The 21,095-nt window shown below is 42.5% G+C and overlaps 1 protein-coding gene across 1 annotated transcript in view; it reads left to right on the top strand.

Moving 5' to 3' along the window:
• LY86 (lymphocyte antigen 86) overlaps positions 1-19,840 on the top strand; it is a 142,791-nt gene extending 122,951 nt beyond the window's left edge. Inside the window, exons 4-5 of the mRNA XM_069730704.1 lie at positions 505-557; positions 18,986-19,840. Of these exons, the coding sequence (XP_069586805.1) occupies positions 505-557; positions 18,986-19,078 (146 nt within the window). The 3' untranslated portion in view covers positions 19,079-19,840. The remainder of the gene's footprint in view (positions 1-504; positions 558-18,985) is intronic.
• The last annotated feature ends 1,255 nt before the right edge of the window (positions 19,841-21,095 follow it).

The raw sequence follows: 21,095 nt of genomic DNA, 5'->3' as shown, positions 1-21,095 counted from the left end.
TATTTTTTTATTTGTGGACTCCATAATTTTAATGAATCTCCAATGAAGCTTGTTATACATTTTTATACATTGTTGGACAGATGTGCTGATTACTTTCCTATTTTTGAATAAAATTAAGACATTGAACTAAAAGTAGAAACAAGTTTCAGTTGCCCCTAGCCCATACATAGGCAAGAAAGGATATATAAAAATGACAATTTGGCTGCCGTCACACTAACAGTGTTTGGTCAGTATTTTACATCAGTATTTGTAAGCCAAAACCAGGAGTGGGTGATAAATGCAGAAGTGGTGCATATGTTTCTGTTATACTTTTCCTCTAATTGTTCCACTTCTGGTTTTGGCTTATAAATACTGATGTAAAATACTGACCAAATACTGCTAGTGTGACGGCAGCCTTTGGCTGTAAATTATGTTAGAGCAATATTCAAGTTTTGCTTTCCAGTGTAAATGACTGAAATCATGTTTGATAAAAAAAACATCTTCCTGTCTTAACCTTCTTTCCAGAATTTGTATTTTACAATCATTCTGTAAGATTTGGAATTCCAGAATTACACAAAGTAAGATTTTTTGTTTAGTTATCTATCTATTGATTACATATGGATTAAGAATTTTAAGGTGGATATTTAAATCTCAAATAGCAATATTTTCTACAGATCCACCTTGAATGCGCTGCAAGATCTACATGTTCTGAACCTGGATTTGTAGTTGTTTTGTCACAGACTTTCAGTAAAATCCACCAAGGAATAATTTGTGAAAATTGCACCCTGTTTTCTTGCAGCCTTAGGCCATGTTCACACAGTGCGTTTTTAACTGCGGAACCGCCGCGATTTTGCCGCTGCGGGTCCGCAGCTGTTTTCCATGCAGGGTACAGTACAATGTACCCTATGGAAAACAGTTACCACTGTGCACATGATGCGGAAATTCAATAAAAAAGCCGCGCTGAATAGCCGCGGTAAAAAAGAAGTACCATGTCACTTCTTTATGCGGAACTGCAGCGGTTCTGCACCCATTGACCTCCATTGTGAGGTCAAACCCGCAGTAAAACCCGCAGACGAAAAAAATATCTGCAGGTTCTCTGTGGTTTGTGGTGCAGAACCGCTGCAGCAGGAAGTGCGTGGGCGGAGTGTGGCTGCCCCCCGTGCCCCAATCCCACCCCCCCCATGCTCCGATGCCACCCCCCATGCTCCGATGCCACCCCCCCGTGCTCCGATGCCCACCCCGTGCCCTCATCTCCCCCCCTTATACTTACCGGGCCTCCCGGTGTCCGTCCGGCCGTCTTCTCCCTGGGCGCCGCCATCTTCCAAAATGGCGGGCGCATGCGCAGTGCGCCCGCCGAATCTGCCGGCTGGCAGATTCGTTCCAAAGTGCATTTTGATCACTGAGATATAACGTATCTCAGTGATCAAAATAAAAAAAATAGTAAATGACCCCCCCCTTTGTCACCCCCATAGGTAGGGACAATAAAAAAAATAAAGAATTTTTTTTTTTCCCCACTAAGGTTAGAATAGGGTTAGGGTTAGGGGTAGGGGTAGGGTTAGGGGTAGGGTTAGGGGTAGGGTTAGGGGTAGGGTTAGGGGTAGGGTTAGGGTATTTTCAGCCATTTTAACCCTAAAAAACTTCCTAGAAAACACACAGACTCTGCATAGAAAACTGCATAAAAAAACGCACTAAAAAACGCATCAAAAAACGCACCTGCGTTTTCTGCCAAGAGCTGCGGTTTTTAGTGCAGAAAAAACAGCAGGGAAATCAGGAACGTGTGAACATGGCCTTACAGCAAAAATAGTTTTTTGCATTAAAAAATAAGTGAAACCGTACTACACAGCTTTTTAGACCCAACATTAATTATAGATTACCATATATACTCATGTATAAGTCTACCCAGGTACAGTACAGACCAAAAGTTTGGACACACCTTCTCATTTAAAGATTTTTCTGTATTTTCATGACTATGAAAATTGTACATTAGCACTGAAGGCATCAAAACTATGAATTAACACATGTGGAATTATATACTTAACAAAAAAGTGTGAAACAACTGAAATTATGTCTTATATTAAGGGTTCTTCAAAGCAGCCACCTTTTTGCTGTACTGTATAAGCTGAGTCACCTAATTTTGCCACTGAAAACTGGAAAAACTTATTGACCTGAGTATAAGCCAGGTATGCCTTGTCCCTCATTCCTATCCTGGTTGGCATGGCTCCCCCATCCCTAACCTTGTATTCATGGCTCCCCATCCCTGTCCTTGTATGCATGGCTCCTCATCCCTGTCCTTATATGCATGGCTCCCCATCCCTGTATGCATGGTTCCTTATCCCTGTCCTTGTATGCATGGCTCCCCATCCTTCTATGCATGGCTCATTACCCCCTATCTTCATATGCATGGCTCCTTATCCCTGTCCTTGTATGCATTTTTCCTATAAAAAAAAATCCTGCTTACCTTTCCTGCACACCCTTGCTGCATCTCTTTCCATGCCAGCAACTCTTCTGGCTGAGCGATCACGTATCCACACTCAATTAAGGTAAGTAAATATTCATTACCTTAATGAGTGGGGGACACGTGATCGCTCAGCAGGAAGAGCTGCTGGTGGATCGCCCCCGTAGGGCAGTGGGATACTCGGTACCGGGCCCTTAGGTTTTCAAGGGGGATGTCACGGTGGCTGACCCGGTCCGTGCTCCTAGGGACGTCCGTGTAAAAGGGGGAAAGGTCTTTAAAGGGATAATGTTCGTGACGCCACCTGTGGTATTCGGTCAGGGTGACTGACGATGCTTGGGGGTCTGCTGGGGTGATGTTATGGCAGCTAGATGGTATACCTTCCCACAGGTGAAGTGTGTCCCCAGGGCTTCCCAGTGTGTAGATGATGGATGGTGTAAGGCGCAGTGAAGAACAAGGACACAAGGTTGCAGTCTCTTTACCTTTTTACTGAAGACTTCAGCATCCACAGACCAGAGCACAGATCACAGGGCAGGCAGAGTCCGGCTGGTCTGAAGGCAAGTCCCCTTATCCAGGTGGAAATCAGTAGCCTTCCTCTAGCACCTGGGTGTTGTAGTACCTTCCTGCTGAGCTTCTCGGTAAGGTCCTCACAACTGATGTTGGTGTTCTAGATGTTATGTCTTTCTCTCTGTCCCCCAGATGGATAGGAACAAACCCGTATGACTGGTGGCCTGAGGCTTTTTACAGGGACTCTAGCATGCCCCAGCCCCCACAAGTTGCCACTGTGCCTCCTGGGTATAGGTGTGGATCAGTAATGTGCAATTAGCTGTCCTGACGGTCTCTGGAGCAAGGCATGGAGATGATTGCTCCCTCGGTGTTCCGGCTATCTGATCCTGCGCCTCAGAAGGAGACAGCCTGTGTAAGGCAGAACTCCTTCTGGTTTCCTCTCCTTTTGCTATGTCTTCGTTTCTCACCCTCTACAATACAATTCGCTGTTCATGTCCTTTCTTAGGATGCTACTGTATCAGTAGGCAGGCGCAGCTCCATGTCCTTCTGTCTAGGCCTCTGACAGGATCCCACCCCTGTCAGGGACCACCCTGTCGGCAACTGCTAGGTGTTCCGTCTTTCCCTCTGTCTGCCTGACAGGGACTGTCTGGGTGAAGCCCAGTCAGCTTCTGACTAACTTCCTATCCAGACCACTAGTTTTACCTAATTGTGAAGATAATAAATAATAAATAGGAGCGTAGCTCCCCCTGGTGGACTGGAGTTTGAATTGTGTTGCATGTTTGTGATACCTGGTGAAGAGATCTCCTTCATTGTCTTCAAACGTAACATCACTCCCCACTAGAGGAGAATGATATTCCTGCAATGACCAGGACCGTGGGGCGCTGCACTGGGACTGGAAAGAGATGCAGTGAGGGCTCGCAGGGAAGGTAAGTAGGATGTTTGCTGGAAGCCAGCGGCTGTGACTGTAATTGCGTGTCCTATAAGAGAAATGAATATTCACTGCCAGCGCAGCGAATATTTATTTTTCTTTAGCAGTGGACACAGGCTTTAGCCACAGCCGCCAGCTCCTGCCTCTGTGACCCACTGCCCCCGTCCCCCGCGGTATTTCTGGGATAATGACTCGTGTATAAGCCGAGGGGGGCGTTTTCAGCTAAAAAAAATGTGCTGAAAATCTTGGCTTATACACGAGTATATACGGTAACTGCTTTATACACTGCCCAAAAAATAGACGAACATTTAAAACACACATCAGATCTTGACGCATTAAAGATTTCAACTATTAAATCTTTACTGGTATAAATGGTGTAATTCATTTAGAACAAGTGGTATGTTAATGGTCAATGAAAACCAAAATCATCAATTGAGGTCTAGATTCCTTGAAAATCAGGTAACAAATTGAAATTGCAAGAGGATACAATTTTTTTGAATTTCATCATGGTAACTCGGATCCAAGAAGTATCGTTTCTCCTTGCGGAGAGTGACATGATAAGCATTTCGAGGTGAGGAGACTTAAAGCTGCAATGCTCCTCTGGGAAATATGCAAATTGTCTCTTCAGAGAGGAAGAGGACTAGAACTCTAGTGCCACCTATTGGAAGTAGCAATCCTAACAGTCAATGTTGACACTTTAACGAGCCTTGTCACATGACTTAGGATAAAAGCCAAACCAGAATCTCAATTTGCAGACACTGTGTTTCGGGGTACTGCCCCTCGTCAGTGCAAAGTGGAGATCTGGTTTGGCTGATTGAGAGGTGTCTGACCGGGATCCAAGAAGTATCGTTTTTCCTTGTGGAGAGTGACATGATAAGCATGTCAAGGTGAGGAGACTTAAAGCCGCAATGCTCCTCTGGGAAATATGCAAATTGTCTCTTCAGAGAGGAAGAGGACTAGAACTCTAGTGCCACCGATAGGAAGTAGCAATCCTAACAGTCAATGTCGACCCTTTAACGAGCCTTGTCACATGACTTAGGATAATAGCCAAACCAGAATCTCAATTTGCAGACACTGTGTTTCGGGGTACTGCCCCTCGTCAGTGCAAAGTGGAGATCTGGTTTGGCTGATTGAGAATCGTCTGACCGGGATCCAAGAAGTATCGTTTCTCCTTGTGGAGAGTGACATGATAAGCATTTCGAGGTGAGGAGACTTAAAGCCGCAATGCTCCTCTGAGAAATATGCAAATTGTCTCTTCAGAGAGCAAGAGGACTAGAACTCTAGTTCCACCCATTGGCTCGTAAAAGGGTCGACATTGACTGTTAGCATTACTACTTCCAATAGGTGGCACTAGAGTTCTAGTCCATCATGGTAACTCATAATGTGAGTCAATAGTGTGTGTGATAGGCACACTACTGCTTGGTAGACCACTAACGTTATAAAAATGTAAGGATAGTAGCACAGGTAGTTGACTAAAAGTAAGTGCACATCTGCCGGTATGGAGCCCTACTGCTACAGGCAACCAACACACATGAAGAAGATCAAACTTGGAGTGCAAACATTTAAAACAATTATTGCCACACACCACTAAAATAACATCAATTTCCCCAGAGTACAAATAGTATAATGGACCTCTGACATCCTTTCCACTATAGGTAATGTAAACCACCAGATGGATACCCAACTTGGAGTCTCCACATTTCCAAAAATTATTGTCACACTCCACTAAAGTGGCAATAATATCCCCAGAGTAGAAATAGTATAATGGGCCTCTGACACCCCTCCCACTACAGGCAACTCACCAGATGGAGACCCAACTTGGAGTCTCCATATTTAAAAAAAAATATATCGCACACCACTAAAGTGGCATAAAATTCCCCAGAGTAAAAATAGCATAATGGTGCTCTGAGACTCCTTTTACTACATGCAACCCACCAGATGGAATCCCAACTTTGAGTCTCATGCAACTCACCAGATGGAGACTCAACTAGGATCTCCACATTTCCAAAAATTATTGTCACACACCACTAGAGTGGCATCAATTTCCCCATAGTAGAAAAAGCATAATAGTGTTCTGAGACTCCTTTTACTACATGCAACCCACCAGATGGAATCCCAACTTTGAGTCTCCATATTTAAAAAAAATGTTTGTAACATCAGTGGCAACTGAGGCACAGTAGCAACAACAAAGGTGTCACAGACTGCAATAATGCAAGATCAATGCATCAGAGGAAAAACAACATCATCGCCCAGTCTACCCAGTCTGCGTCTGGAGTGCAAAATCATTGGCTATCCATTGCTTGTTCATGTTGATGAAATTTAGGCCGTCTACACTTTCAGGGGACAGCTAAATGTGCTTATCCATCAGGACACCCCCAGCAATGCTAAAGACAAGTTCTGAGAGAACGTTAGCTGCCAGGCATGACAAAACCTTGAAGGCGTGACAGGCGAGCTCAGGTTACTCTTCCATTTTTGAAGACCAAAATGCAAAAGGATCCAAATTCCCCCTGATGGTATTGATATTGAGCTTGAGAACCTACTTCAATATCCTCTCCAGTTGTTCACAATGTGTCAGACTTGTACTGTGTTCTGCTGGTGCACGGGCTGGTCCAAAATATGTGTGAAACGATTCACAGCAAGTTCTTATGCCACTTACACTGCTGCTGTTAATGTTTTGGCATTGATGATTAAACGTTCCCGAGTTTGGAAGTCTATAACTGTGATGCACACTGTGTTCCTCACTGCTGTCTTGGGGCAAACCCTTCTTAAGATTGTCTACAAGTGTGTTTCAATACTCCAGCACGTGTGTGACCCTTTACAGGGGGGAAGCATCTGACAAAATTTACTCTAGTACCATGGATCTAACAGAATAGCAACCCAGCAGTCAACACTAATCCTAAAGATACGGGCATCATGTTTCAGATAGTGCAGCAAGAAGGTGCTCATGCGTCGGGAGCTTCCATAAGGTTCAAGTCCATTTGTTCCTCTGCTCTTGCACCTTCAGTAACAGTTTGTCTGGTACCAGGAGCCATCCTCGATCACTGTAATCCACTCTTTCATGGCATCTATCTGTGTAACGACTGTCCGGATGTAGAAATAGAGTAGAGATAGACATCCTCCTCTGCTTCCACCTCTTCCTCTGGGACACTACCTCCTCCCACAGACTATTCAAAGTGTTCGCCAGTATGTAGAAGACCGGAATAGTGATACGAATGATGGCATCATCAGTGCTAACCATCTTAGTAGCCATTTCGAAACTGTGCAGAATGGTGCACAGGTCCTTCGTCTGTGAAACATGTGCAGAGTTGGATTCCATAGTGTTGGAACATCACAAATAAAATGGTGTGAGAATTATGTGGTGTGCTAGGTGACACAAGAACAGCAGTCATGTCCACTTCCATAATAGCTGACGGGCTGCCACTCACCCTGACTGTAGGGATAAAGAAGTGGAGGTTCTGAGGCCAGAGACCTGTGTGAGTGACAGAGGAGGAAGCAGCAGATGAGGTTGATGGGATGGCCAGTCGTTGGCGAGACCCATCAGTCCACATTTTAGTTCAGTGAGATTCTTACATTAAGGCATGTTGATTGCGCATGTGGCGATTCATGCATGCATTAGTCAAATTATCGCAATTTTTGCCTCTACTGAGTTGTTTTTTGCAAAGATGGCAGATAATGTGAGCTGGGTCATCCTTTGCAGTCTCATAAAAGGCCCAGGCTATGCAACCCTTGCAGGGTCTGTGAACTGCAGACTCAAGACCACTGTTGGCCACAGCCAAAGTTGTGGCTGAGAATGCAGTGCTTGTTGTGACTGCATTACTTCGTGTCTGTGCAGGAAGCCACAACGTAACCTCCTTGCCTTCCTCTTCCTCCACCCACTCCGCTGAGTCTTTGGGTCCATGTCAAGTGAGACCTACAACCTCATCATTATCCTCTCTGTTATCCTATTTCTCACCATGAGAGTCACCCTTGTTCTCTTCCTTCCCTGATAGCACAGTACAGTCCATGTACAGTCCATATACCTCTGGTATCTGAGTCTCATCAGGATCACCTTCACCCACGGGAGATAACATCTGGTGATGAGGGTCTGGATTCTGCTCGGAACCTACTTTGTTCGGTCCCAGATCCAACAGGAAAAAATTTCTGCATCGGTGCAGGTGGTTTCCTCTGTGAATCTTTGGAGCAGACCTCTGATGCCCATGGAATAGAATGTGTGAACAGCTGTGCAGACTCGCCCATCTGTGGTTCCTCACAGTTAGTCGGGCAGTTGGAAAGTTGTGATGTGGGGGAAACAAGGGTAATTGGGGTGCCACTCCTGAGAATTGTATTGTGTGCAATGTTAAGATGGAAAAAGAGGTGGAGAGGCCACTTGATGCGGCAATTGCTATCCACTGGAGCACATGCTCTTTTTGACTCTCATCTACACAGCATATCACTGTGCAGCTGCCAAAGAAAGGGAGTCAAGTAGCGAGTCCAATAACAGATGTTGTCAGTTGTCTTTGGATAGAAGGGCCGGTGTTTGTTCAGTAGAGCTTTCAGTAACATTACCAGCTAACTCATGTACACATCGAACACCAAGCTTATTCCTCCTTCCACCATGAGCTCGCTTTTTCCCACTCATGTTGGATTTATTTTTCTCCTCTTTTAACCAGCTGATTCACAAAATTAACAATCAGTATTTATGCTCTGAGATAGTGTGCCTGCACAACAATATTAAGTTAAGTAAATAAGGCAGCACACTGCAGCGCTAAAACATGCAAACTTGAAAACACGAAATTTGAACTGCATTACTGCACTAGAAATATGAAAAATGAGAGCTTTTAGCACGTAAAAATGGCCAATTTTATGTGTACCTGGTAGCCTCTTTACGGCATCTCTCTTATACCAGGTCCTATGCTTGCCTTACCTCGCTGAGAACAAACGTCTCCATCTGAATGGGTGCATGTGAAACCTCTTCTTAGACTAAAATTCTCTCTCTCTGTGGAGGGGTATTGGACCTGCTGTAATTAAAACACCTGAAGCTAGGAGGCGGAGTGCACAATCAGAAGGCTAGAGAATACATTTCAAAAACCTGACCTGCACATCCAAACATAGACTAAGTGTGAACAGGTGCTGAACCTAGAGTCGCCAACTCGTATATAGTTAAGTAAATAAGGCAGCACACTGCAGCGCTAAAACATGCAAACTTGAAAACACGAAATTTGAACTGCATTACTGCACTAGAAATATGAAAAATGAGAGCTTTTAGCGCATAAAAATGGCCAATTTTAGGTGTACCTGGTAGCCTCTTTACGGCATCTTTCTTATACCAGGTCCTACGCTTGCCTTACCTCGCTGAGAACAAACGTCTCCATCTGAATGGGTGCATGTGAAACCTCTTCTTAGACTAAAATTCTCACTCTCTGTGGAGGGGTATTGGACCTGCTGTAATTAAAACACCTGAAGCTAGGAGGCGGAGTGCACGATCAGAAGGCTAGAGAATACATTTCAAAAACCTGACCTGCACATCCAAACATAGACTCAGTATGAACAGGTGCTGAACCTAGAGTCGCCAACTCGTATATAGTTAAGTAAATAAGGCAGCACACTGCAGCGCTAAAACATGCAAACTTGAAAACACGAAATTTGAACTGCATTACTGCACTAGAAATATGAAAAATGAGAGCTTTTAGCGCATAAAAATGGCCAATTTTATATGTACCTGGTAGCCTCTTTACGGCATCTCTCTTATACCAGGTCCTACGCTTGCCTTACCTCGCTGAGAACAAACGTCTCCATCTGAATGGGTGCATGTAAAACCTCTTCTTAGACTAAAATTCTCTCTCTGTGGAGGGGTATCGGACCTGCTGTAATTAAAACACCTGAAGCTAGGAGGCGGAGCTCCTGTATCTTCTGTGTAGCTGCCTAACCCCTGACGATCCCCTGTTATCCCCAATGGGGGGGAAACGCGTCGGGCATTACCTGGGGATTTACTGACAGACTATGGTCAGGATGACATCTATTCCTCCACATGGATTTCTGGGTCAACTTGGGAATACCATAATACACCTCAACAAATAGATAAGTACAGCAGTGACACCTTTTTAAGCGTACTGTCTATGTGGTCAGAACGATTGTGTTCAAGTACCTTGAGGATTACAAAAGAGGTGTATTCATGTTTTGAATTATTGGTCTATCTTGGATATCCATTTATTTACCTGGTGGATCCATGTCTTTAGAAGTATATGTCCTATTATGATGAGAAATATGCTGCCTTTTCACTGGTATATATATGTTGCACATTGATGTGGATCCAGTGTGTTCTGTAAGGCTATCCTGTTGCTATTGAGCACTCGTCTCTCATTGAACATTGTAATAAGACGGGTACTGTGTGATTAATACACATTTGTCATCCGACATATTCTGGTCAGGATAATTTGATTTGGACATAATATATCTTGACACTCCGTTATACCCACTTATCTGTAGAGGTATCTTTGGGGTGGCATATATTACTATGCTATACCCACAATATACTGCTATATATTAGCTGTGATAGCAATTGTACCCACAATATACTGCTATATATTAGCTGTGATAGCAATTGATTTTCTTTTTTCTTGTTCATTTTTTTGTTTTTCATTTCTCCATTTTTTTGTGTTTTTCACGGGTATCGGAGGTGTGTTTGAGACATCATCTTTTGTCTATCCCTATTACAGGGACTATTAGGGACCCTAGGGTCAGCCGTCGAGGAGTGGGGGCGCCTACCGAAGAAATTTAGGGTGCCAACCTCCACTGTTAGGTAGTCATCAGTATAGGATTGGACTTTAGGGCTCACCAGGTTTCCTGTACCACAGGCTTCATTTAGGGTTTTAAAAGGGTGAGCCGTCGAGGAGTGGGGGCGCCAACCGCGGAAAATTAGGGTGCCAACCTCCACTGACAGGCAGGATTCATTGTAGTCCATTACAGGGTTCTGTAGGTACATTCTGTACTTTTTTATCATATGTGTTGTATAAAGTCCTCTATTTTAACTATTGTGATTAAAAGTTATTTTTTAGGGATCCTTGTTTTTTCTGTTTTGGTTTTCTATTGCTCTAGGGTTCCAAATTATTCAGATTGTTTGGTTTTTTACACATAAAATTGGCCATTTTTATGCGCTAAAAGCTCTCATTTTTCATATTTCTAGTGCAGTAATGCAGTTCAAATTTCGTGTTTTCAAGTTTGCATGTTTTAGCGCTGCAGTGTGCTGCCTTATTTACTTAACTATATACGAGTTGGCGACTCTAGGTTCAGCACCTGTTCACACTGAGTCTATGTTTGGATGTGCAGGTCAGGTTTTTGAAATGCACAACAATATTAGACCAAATAATTTTGATTAGGAAATCGGACCTGCATCCCAATATTAACCATAACGATTTGATTAGGAAATGGGACCTTCTGCCTGTTCCCCAATATTGGCCCAAATGATTTTCATTATTAAATGGGGCCTTCTGAGTTCTGACTGCAACACAGTATTAGCCCAAATGATTGTGATTAGGAAATGGGGCCTGATGTATGTACCCTAATATTAGCCCTAACAATTTTGATTAAGAAATGGAGCCTCATGCCTGCACCTCAATATTAGCCCAAGTGATTTCAATTAGGAAATGGGGCCTGGTGCCTGGATCCCAATATTATCCCAAATGATTTTGATTAGTAAATGTGACCTCCTGAGTCCTGCCTGCAATACAGTATTAGCCCAAACTATTTTGAGTAGGAAATGTGGACTCTTGCCTGCACAGCACTATTAGCACAGACTAGTTAGATGCCAGAAGGTCAATTTCACATAGGACATGATCCTATCTAACTATGACAACTTGCAACAGCAGTAGCAGGAGCAAGCTCTCTGTGCTGTTAAACTAACAAAATGACACCAGCAAAACATGTCCACTTTTTATATGGAGAAGGACTTGTGACTTCAGCAGCCAATGACAGAAGCCCTTGTGTCTGGACGTTGTGGATGGGTTCTACGCCCTCTACGTTTTCTGAACAAGTTCACTCATCTCTACTCAGAATGTTTTGAACACAATGGTCATCTCTATAGGTAAATTGAATCTTGACCATCATAGGTGTTGCAGTGGAACACATGGTGAACGGGGTAACCTTTGTGTTTGCTTCCATATTATATGTTTACATCTTTCAGTGTATGCTATACAATGTGGACAGTCTTTTTTTATTCAACATACAGGATTTTTTCATCTAAGTCCTGGATATAGGGAATGTCCTCTTGATACCTAGTTTCCACTCTTGAGCTATCCTACCTTTTTAGGGTCTCATATTTTACCCGCCATAACCACAAATACCCCCGGATTCATGGCGATTTCATATATTCAATATATTTTTTGCTATGATTTTTAGCTGATTAACTTTTAAATCCTTGCTCCATCACTGGATGGGCCCGCCCCTGCCCCCACCCAGACATGGATCATTGGGATATTATTACTTTACTGCCCACTAGCTGGATCTAATACCGGCTTTCATACACCTGCGATGCATGCGTACCTCTCTACTGAGAGCAAAGACGTCTGCCCTCTTTGACATAATGCGTCACACTCTCCTTACTTCCACTTCCGTGGTGCAACTACATGCTGAACACCGGTATGTATTCCATCTAATTAGTTGACTATATAAGCACTAACTGGCAAAACAGACTACAGTTCCCCTAACGAAGCTGTGCTACACACTGCCATATGCGTGGGGTCATGTCCCAGACCTGACCATGCTTCTTATACTCCTTCTGGTGGTGTCAATAGGTATAGCTTATCTTTGACTGGTCCACCAGTATCTATTTAAAGGTATCCTTTTGAGGGCTGAGGCAACTCTCTTCATACTCTTATGCATTTTATGGCATAGTGCCGCCTCAAGTCTAGCCCTCTTTTACCAATATATATTTTCCCATGCCAGCATTGGTCTTTCCGGTACATCCTTTAACAGTCTCCCCCTCTCTGTTGGATTCTTGTCTTATCTGCCTTATTGGTGCTTTTTTGATATATTATTAGTCTTGGTTTTCACTATCAACTCGGACTCCTCTCATGTTCCAACATATGTGATATATTATATAATTACTGCTGCCAGGGGCTTCTTCTACATTGACTCTGTACTTAGTTGTTATATTTTCTGTAACTAGTTTATATATTTTCTCCTATGAGTCTTTTATTACCATTACTTTTGGAAATGAACACTATTTGAACTGTACTCTTCACCTTACTTTGATTGGTGACTTGTTATTATGGAATGATAGGTCTGGGACTCCTTGCATGATTTTATTTGGTTTACATGTATGTCTCCCATTTTCCCCTTTTTTGCCAATAAAATTTCATATATTATACATATATTATACATATTCATGAGTGTGAATGTCACTAGGCACTTATCCCTTAGCTTTAAAGAGGACTTGTCGCCAAGATAAAAGTAGCTAGTTTTTGCTCTTTTATTCCCACTGTTCGCTTGACTATTCTAATTTTTGTCAGTGTCCAGAGATGGGGATCTTTTAGTGCTAATTCTAAAAGTCTTGTAAGGTTCCATTTTGGAATTCGATGCAGTGATCTTTTGCTGCGTGGTTGGTTGCTTCTCTGCTGGGCTACAGTCCTTTTCATCTCTGTCCAAATGCTGATGGTTTCTTTTGTCTTTGTTTTCCTTTTTGTGTGGGTTCTCTCCAGGTGTTTTCCATTTTCCCTTTTCAATCTGTCTTATCACATTTTGGGATGGGATTTATATGTTCACCTTTCACTTCCCTCACTTGCTGGCTATACTTCTGTGTAGATTGGTGTTTAGAGTTCCAGCTCCTCGGCTAGGATTTACCTAGTCTGGTAAACCCCAGTTGTTTTTCCTGCTGCAAATCTGTGAGTTTTTCTTCCCAGCACCTTTTGCTTCTTCTCCACGATTCGGGATCTGTTTGTTTTTTGGGGTTCTTATTTATTCTTTACTATCCTTTGTGAATGTGTTTTAGGTTCTCACCCTGGGTTCTTTTGTCTCCCTGTAAGCTTTTATCTATGTTTTTTGGATTTCTGTGGCAGCCTACTCTCTGATTCCTTGGAAGGTAGGAGAAACCCCTTGATGGCCTTTTAGGGAGTTAGGTCTGATGAGGTATATTTAGTTGTGTGGAATTTTCTAATATGTTCAGGGACCAGTTGAGTACAGGTGTGGCTTCTTTCTATGGTAGTTCTTTCCCTTTTCTTTTACCCATGTGAATGTGTGAGCATGATCATAACAGGTGTCTATTAAGAAGGCATGGCTCACATGATACTTTAATTTTGTGTCTTAATTACTACTTTGTAAACTAGGCCCTCTTCATAGAGACTATAAAACTTTGCACTGAATAAAATGGACAATATAATTGGAATCGTATGGTGGATAAAAAATAAATGGAACAAAAACTTCCCAATTTTGACCTAGTGACAGGTCCTCTTTAAGCTTTATTTCGGTAAAATCGAAAATCCTCTTAATTGATTAGAGGATTCAATTGCTAGTTTTACTAAAAAGACCTAATTACCAGCTATGACTGGGCAGTTAACTTACAGGGTTACAGTCTGTTTAGAAAGGATCGTAAAAATCGGAGAGGAGGAGGGGTTTGTCTCTATGTAAAGTCTTGTCTAAAGTCCACTTTAAGGGAGGATATTAGCGAAGGGAATGAGGATGTCGAGTCCATATGGGTTGAAATTCATGGAGGGAAAAATGGTAACAAAATTCTCATTGGGGTCTGTTACAAACCCCCAAATATAACAGAAAGCATGGAAAGTCTACTTCTAAAGCAGATAGATGAAGCTGCAACCCATAATGAGGTCCTGGTTATGGGGGACTTTAACTACCCGGATATTAACTGGGAAACAGAAACCTGTGAAACCCATAAAGGCAACAGGTTTCTGCTAATAACCAAGAAAAATTATCTTTCACAATTGGTGCAGAATCCAACCAGAGGAGCAGCACTTTTAGACCTAATACTATCTAATAGACCTGGCAGAATAACAAATCTGCAGGTGGTTGGGCATTTAGGAAATAGCGACCACAATATTGTGCAGTTTCACCTGTCTTTCACTAGGGGGACTTGTCAGGGAGTCACAAAAACATTGAACTTTAGGAAGGCAAAGTTTGAACAGCTTAGAGATGCCCTTAATCTGGTAGACTGGGACAATATCCTCAGAAATGAGAATACAGATAATAAATGGGAAATGTTTAAGAACATCCTAAATAGGCAGTGTAAGCGGTTTATACCTTGTGGGAATAAAAGGACTAGAAATAGGAAAAACCCAATGTGGCTAAACAAAGAAGTAAGACAGGCAATTAACAGTAAAAAGAAAGCATTTGCACTACTAAAGCAGGATGGCACCATTGAAGCTCTAAAAAACTATAGGGAGAAAAATACTTTATCTAAAAAACTAATTAAAGCTGCCAAAAAGGAAACAGAGAAGCACATTGCTAAGGAGAGTAAAACTAATCCCAAACTGTTCTTCAACTATATCAATAGTAAAAGAATAAAAACTGAAAATGTAGGCCCCTTAAAAAATAGTGAGGAAAGAATGGTTGTAGATGACGAGGAAAAAGCTAACATATTAAACACCTTCTTCTTCACGGTATTCACGGTGGAAAATGAAATGCTAGGTGAAATCCCAAGAAACAATGAAAACCCTATATTAAGGGTCACCAATCTAACCCAAGAAGAGGTGCGAAACCGGCTAAATAAGATTAAAATAGATAAATCTCCGGGTCCGGATGGCATACACCCACGAGTACTAAGAGAACTAAGTAATGTAATAGATAAACCATTATTTCTTATTTTTAGTGACTCTATAGCGACAGGGTCTGTTCCGCAGGACTGGCGCATAGCAAATGTGGTGCCAATATTCAAAAAGGGCTCTAAAAGTGAACCTGGAAATTATAGGCCAGTAAGTCTAACCTCTATTGTTGGTAAAATATTTGAAGGGTTTCTGAGGGATGTTATTCTGGATTATCTCAATGAGAATAACTGTTTAACTCCATATCAGCATGGGTTTATGAGAAATCGCTACTGTCAAACCAATCTAATCAGTTTTTATGAAGAGGTAAGCTATAGACTGGACCACGGTGAGTCATTGGACGTGGTATATCTCGATTTTTCCAAAGCGTTTGATACCGTGCCGCACAAGAGGTTGGTACACAAAATGAGAATGCTTGGTCTGGGGGAAAATGTGTGTAAATGGGTTAGTAACTGGCTTAGTGATAGAAAGCAGAGGGTGGTTATAAATGGTATAGTCTCTAACTGGGTCGCTGTGACCAGTGGGGTACCGCAGGGGTCAGTATTGGGACCTGTTCTCTTCAACATATTCATTAATGATCTGGTAGAAGGTTTACACAGTAAAATATCGATATTTGCAGATGATACAAAACTATGTAAAGCAGTTAATACAAGAGAAGATAGTATTCTGCTACAGATGGATCTGGATAAGTTGGAAACTTGGGCTGAAAGGTGGCAGATGAGGTTTAACAATGATAAATGTAAGGTTATACACATGGGAAGAGGGAATCAATATCACCATTACACACTGAACGGGAAACCACTGGGTAAATCTGACAGGGAGAAGGACTTGGGGATCCTAGTTAATGATAAACTTACCTGGAGCAGCCAGTGCCAGGCAGCAGCTGCCAAGGCAAACAGGATCATGGGGTGCATTAAAAGAGGTCTGGATACACATGATGAGAGCATTATACTGCCTCTGTACAAATCCCTAGTTAGACCGCACATGGAGTACTGTGTCCAGTTTTGGGCACCGGTGCTCAGGAAGGATATAATGGAACTAGAGAGAGTACAAAGGAGGGCAACAAAATTAATAAAGGGGATGGGAGAACTACAATACCCAGATAGATTAGCGAAATTAGGATTATTTAGTCTAGAAAAAAGACGACTGAGGGGCGATCTAATAACCATGTATAAGTATATAAGGGGACAATACAAATATCTCGCTGAGGATCTGTTTATACCAAGGAAGGTGACGGGCACAAGGGGGCATTCTTTGCGTCTGGAGGAGAGAAGGTTTTTCCACCAACATAGAAGAGGATTCTTTACTGTTAGGGCAGTGAGAATCTGGAATTGCTTGCCTGAGGAGGTGGTGATGGCGAACTCAGTCGAGGGGTTCAAGAGAGGCCTGGATGTCTTCCTGGAGCAGAACAATATTGTATCATACAATTATTAGGTTCTGTAGAAGGACGTAGATCTGGGTATTTATTATGATGGAATATAGGCTGAACTGGATGGACAAATGTCTTTTTTCGGCCTTACTAACTATGTTACCATATATACTCGAGTATAAGCCAAGATTTTCAGCCCAAAATTTTGGGCTGAAAGTGCCCCTCTCGGCTTATACTCGAGTCACGGTGGGCGGCAGGGTCGGCAGGTGAGGGGGAGAGGGCGCTGAGGCATACTTACCTAGTCCCGGCGATCCTGACACTCCCCTTGCCGTCCCACGGTCTTCGGTGCTGCAGCTCTTCCCCTGTTCAGCGGTCACGTGGGACCGCTCATTAGAGAAATGAATATGCGGCTCCACCTCCCATAGGGGTGGAGCCGCATATTCATTTCTCTAATCAGCGCTGCCGGTGACCGCTGATAGAGGAAGAGGCTGCGGCACCGAAGACCGTGTGACAGGCAGAGGGAGCGGGACGCCGGGAGCAGGTAAATATGTCATATTCACCTGTCCGCGTTCCACACGCCGGGCGCCGCTCTGTCTTCGCGTCCTCTTGCTCTGACTGTTCAGGTCAGAGGGCGCGATGACGCATATAGTGTGCGCGGTGCCCTCTGCCTGATCAGTCAGTGCGGAGAGACGCCGGGACCGGACGCTGGGAGCTGCAAGCAAGAGAGGTGAGTATGGCATTTTTTTCTTTTATTGCAGCAGCAGCAGCAATGGCACAGCTTTATATGGCACAGCTATGGGGCAATAATGAACGGTGCAAAGCACTATATGTCAGCTATGGGGCAATAATGAACGGCGCAGAGCACTATATGGCAGCTATTGGGCAATAATGAACGGCGCAGAGCACTATATGGCAGCTATGGGGCAATAATGAACGGCGCAGAGCACTATATGGCAGCTATGGGGCAATAATGAACGGCGCAGAGCACTATATGGCAGCTATGGGGCAATAATGAACGGTGCAGAGCACTATATGGCAGCTATGGGGCAATAATGAACGGCGCAGAGCACTATATGGCACAGCTATGGGGCAATAATGAACGGCGCAGAGCACTATATGGCACAGCTATGGGGCAATAATGAACGGTGCAGAGCACTATATGGCACAGTTATGGGGCAATAATGAACGGCGCAGAGCACTATATGGCAGCTATGGGGCAATAATGAATGGCGCAGAGCACTATATGGCACAGCTATGGGGCAATAATGAACGGCGCAGAGCACTATATGGCACAGCTATGGGGCAACAATGAACGGCGCAGAGCACTATATGGCACATCTATGGGGCAATAATGAACGGCGCAGAGCACTATATGGCACATCTATGGGGCAATAATGAACGGCGCAGAGCACTATATGGCACAGCTATGGGGCAATAATGAACGGTGCAGAGCACTATATGGCACAGCTATGGGGCAATAATGAACGGTGCAGAGCACTATATGGCACAGCTTTCTATGGTACATCTATGGGGCAATAATGAACGGTGCAGAGCACTATATGGCACAGCTATGGGGCCATAATGAACGGTATGGAGCATCTATTTTTATTTTTGAAATTCACCGGTAGCTGCTGCATTTTCCACCCTAGGCTTATACTCGAGTCAATAAGTTTTCCCAGGTTTTTGTGGCAAAATTAGGGGGGTCGGCTTATACTCGGGTCGGCTTATACTCGAGTATATACTGTAAATTGTTTCTAAATAATTGCATTACGCATTGAAAACTGGGTCAAAACAAGATTGCGTCAAACCAATCTAACTGTATCTCGGCATATTAAAATATTTACAAAGCTCCAGGTTAATTTACAGCCATGAGTTTGTTAACATATAATTGTAAACCAAATGCTCATAGTTTTACATCTATCCACAATTTAATTCACAGCATAAATAAGTTGGAATCTTACTGTTATTTTAGCTGTTCATTATTTTTCTATTATCTTTTGCAGGGACAATATTACATATTGTTGGAGCTCCTGAACGAACATAATTATAAAGTTGCTTGTGCAAACTTCACTCTTTACAGTCATCCTCAAGCTTAATTATAGGTTTAACAATTAGTTATGGCAGTAAAATCTATATCAAAATGTCTACATGTAATCATATCATGAATTATTTGCTAAACTGAGGTAGAAACTGTTCACACTACATTGATAGTCTATTCTATTGTATCGTTTTCTTTCTGCAAAAATTCTGTAATAGGATCCATCAAGATTCACTGAGATCTGTTAAAAAATGAAGAAAGAAGTACATGAAGTTAATATGAACAGAGCCTTTCCATTAAAAAGTCAATACTCATTTTGCTTTATAATGAAGTATCTTACAACATGAAAGCGCAATTCCTGCATGGCCAACATTGCATATTCCACTAAATTCTCCTTATATATTCCTCCCGGGACACTGCTAAGTGCAAGCAATAAACCAGCTTAAGTGCAGTTAGAAGATCAATATTTTTTTTTACTTTGCTTTTTATTGTAATTTTTTGTTGAAATGTTGCCATTCAACCAATCTGTATAGAGATCTTGCTTCAAAATCTGCATGCAGTGGATGTTAAACTGGCCATACACATTGGATGTTTTTTCTGCAAAATGCTTTGACCAATTGTTCAGTCGAAGTCATCTCAGCCAACTCTCCTGTGAAGAATATTGGCAGCTTACAATCCTCCTTCAGCATGAACACCTGTAACAGGACACCTGGCTCAGCAGGTGCTTCAGCCACACCAACTAGTATCCAGGATGACCTCCTTTGGAGCCCACACTGTATAAATGCTTTGTCCAGACCAATAAAATTACATATAGAGATTTAATGAGAATATGGAGTTATTATTAATCCTAGCCACATGCCGGTTACATTTTCGAGATCTCAGGAACAAGCTAAACATCAGCCAGGGTCTTGATCCATTCTAGCACCTCAGGGTGGGGAGTTAGGCAAAACGGCTGGTAGAAGCCAGGTAGCAATACCATGCTTGGTCTCCAAAGAGCAGCAACAGGTGTTGGAGGGCACCACTAAATGGAGAGAGATACACCTGAGGCCTGTCCCAACCAAAATGAGAATATAAACAGAAAAAGACTACAGACCATGAAAACAGGGATCAACTTGAATAATCACAACACTTTATTAGGTACAATAGAAAGACAAAAAAACACCACATAAAAACATTAAAAAAATCAGAAAATTACTTATATAGTACAAAAATGCTCATAATAGAGCTTCAGCCCTCAAGAAAGACTAAACCAATATGCTGGATAAGGGAATAAACATACTAATATATCCCAATAAAAATAATCATGATCAGCACACCAAAATAGCTCAAAAATACCCTCTAATTATGCATGGGATATGGAAGGTTATATAGACAATGTATGCTGAGGCAATCACCAAGATATGAAGAATAGCATAAGCAATGACCTACACATTGGTAACAATAGGGAAGTTTAAAGTCAAACTCCTAAAAATGGCAGAGAAAAACATCAAGTGTTAGTCCAGCTGATTGAATAGAAACAATGTTCAATTAGATCCCATGAAACAGAATAATACTAAAATCTGATATAATCAGATTCAAAATAATGCATAAATGACAAGATAAATTGCATAAATAAGCAACAGATACAAATTGAGCGTAAGGTACTTATCAGACAAGCGATGTCAAAAATAAAATCAGAGGAAAGGACACCTAATTTTCACCTGAATAAAAGGAAGAAATGCCCAAGATCCTACAATATCTCCCAGGATAAAAGTGGGCTAGTGCTCATGCCTGAGAAAAATCTCATCAAGAGGGCAGGATAAATGCCTGACGTGTGTCGCCACCTAAAGTGGCTTTGTCAGGGGCTGGGGAATTTGCTCTCCAGTACCGCATATAAACATTAGTAAAGCAAATTAACAGCAAGGAGTGCTGTGAAGCTTATCGGGAAAGCAGCAGTGGATCAAGCTGGAAGTGTGTGCCAGGCATGTGACTATGACATAGCAACAAGACAACAGGTTGAAAGACGCATGCGTAAACATCAAAAATCATGGAGAAATCCCATAGGGATAAAGAGTTGACAATGCGCAAGCGCTGAA

The sequence above is a fragment of the Ranitomeya imitator genome, chromosome 6 (assembly GCF_032444005.1).
Source record: "Ranitomeya imitator isolate aRanImi1 chromosome 6, aRanImi1.pri, whole genome shotgun sequence".
In the NCBI taxonomy this organism is placed as follows: domain Eukaryota; kingdom Metazoa; phylum Chordata; class Amphibia; order Anura; family Dendrobatidae; genus Ranitomeya; species Ranitomeya imitator.
This window is presented reverse-complemented; position numbering and strand designations above follow the sequence as displayed.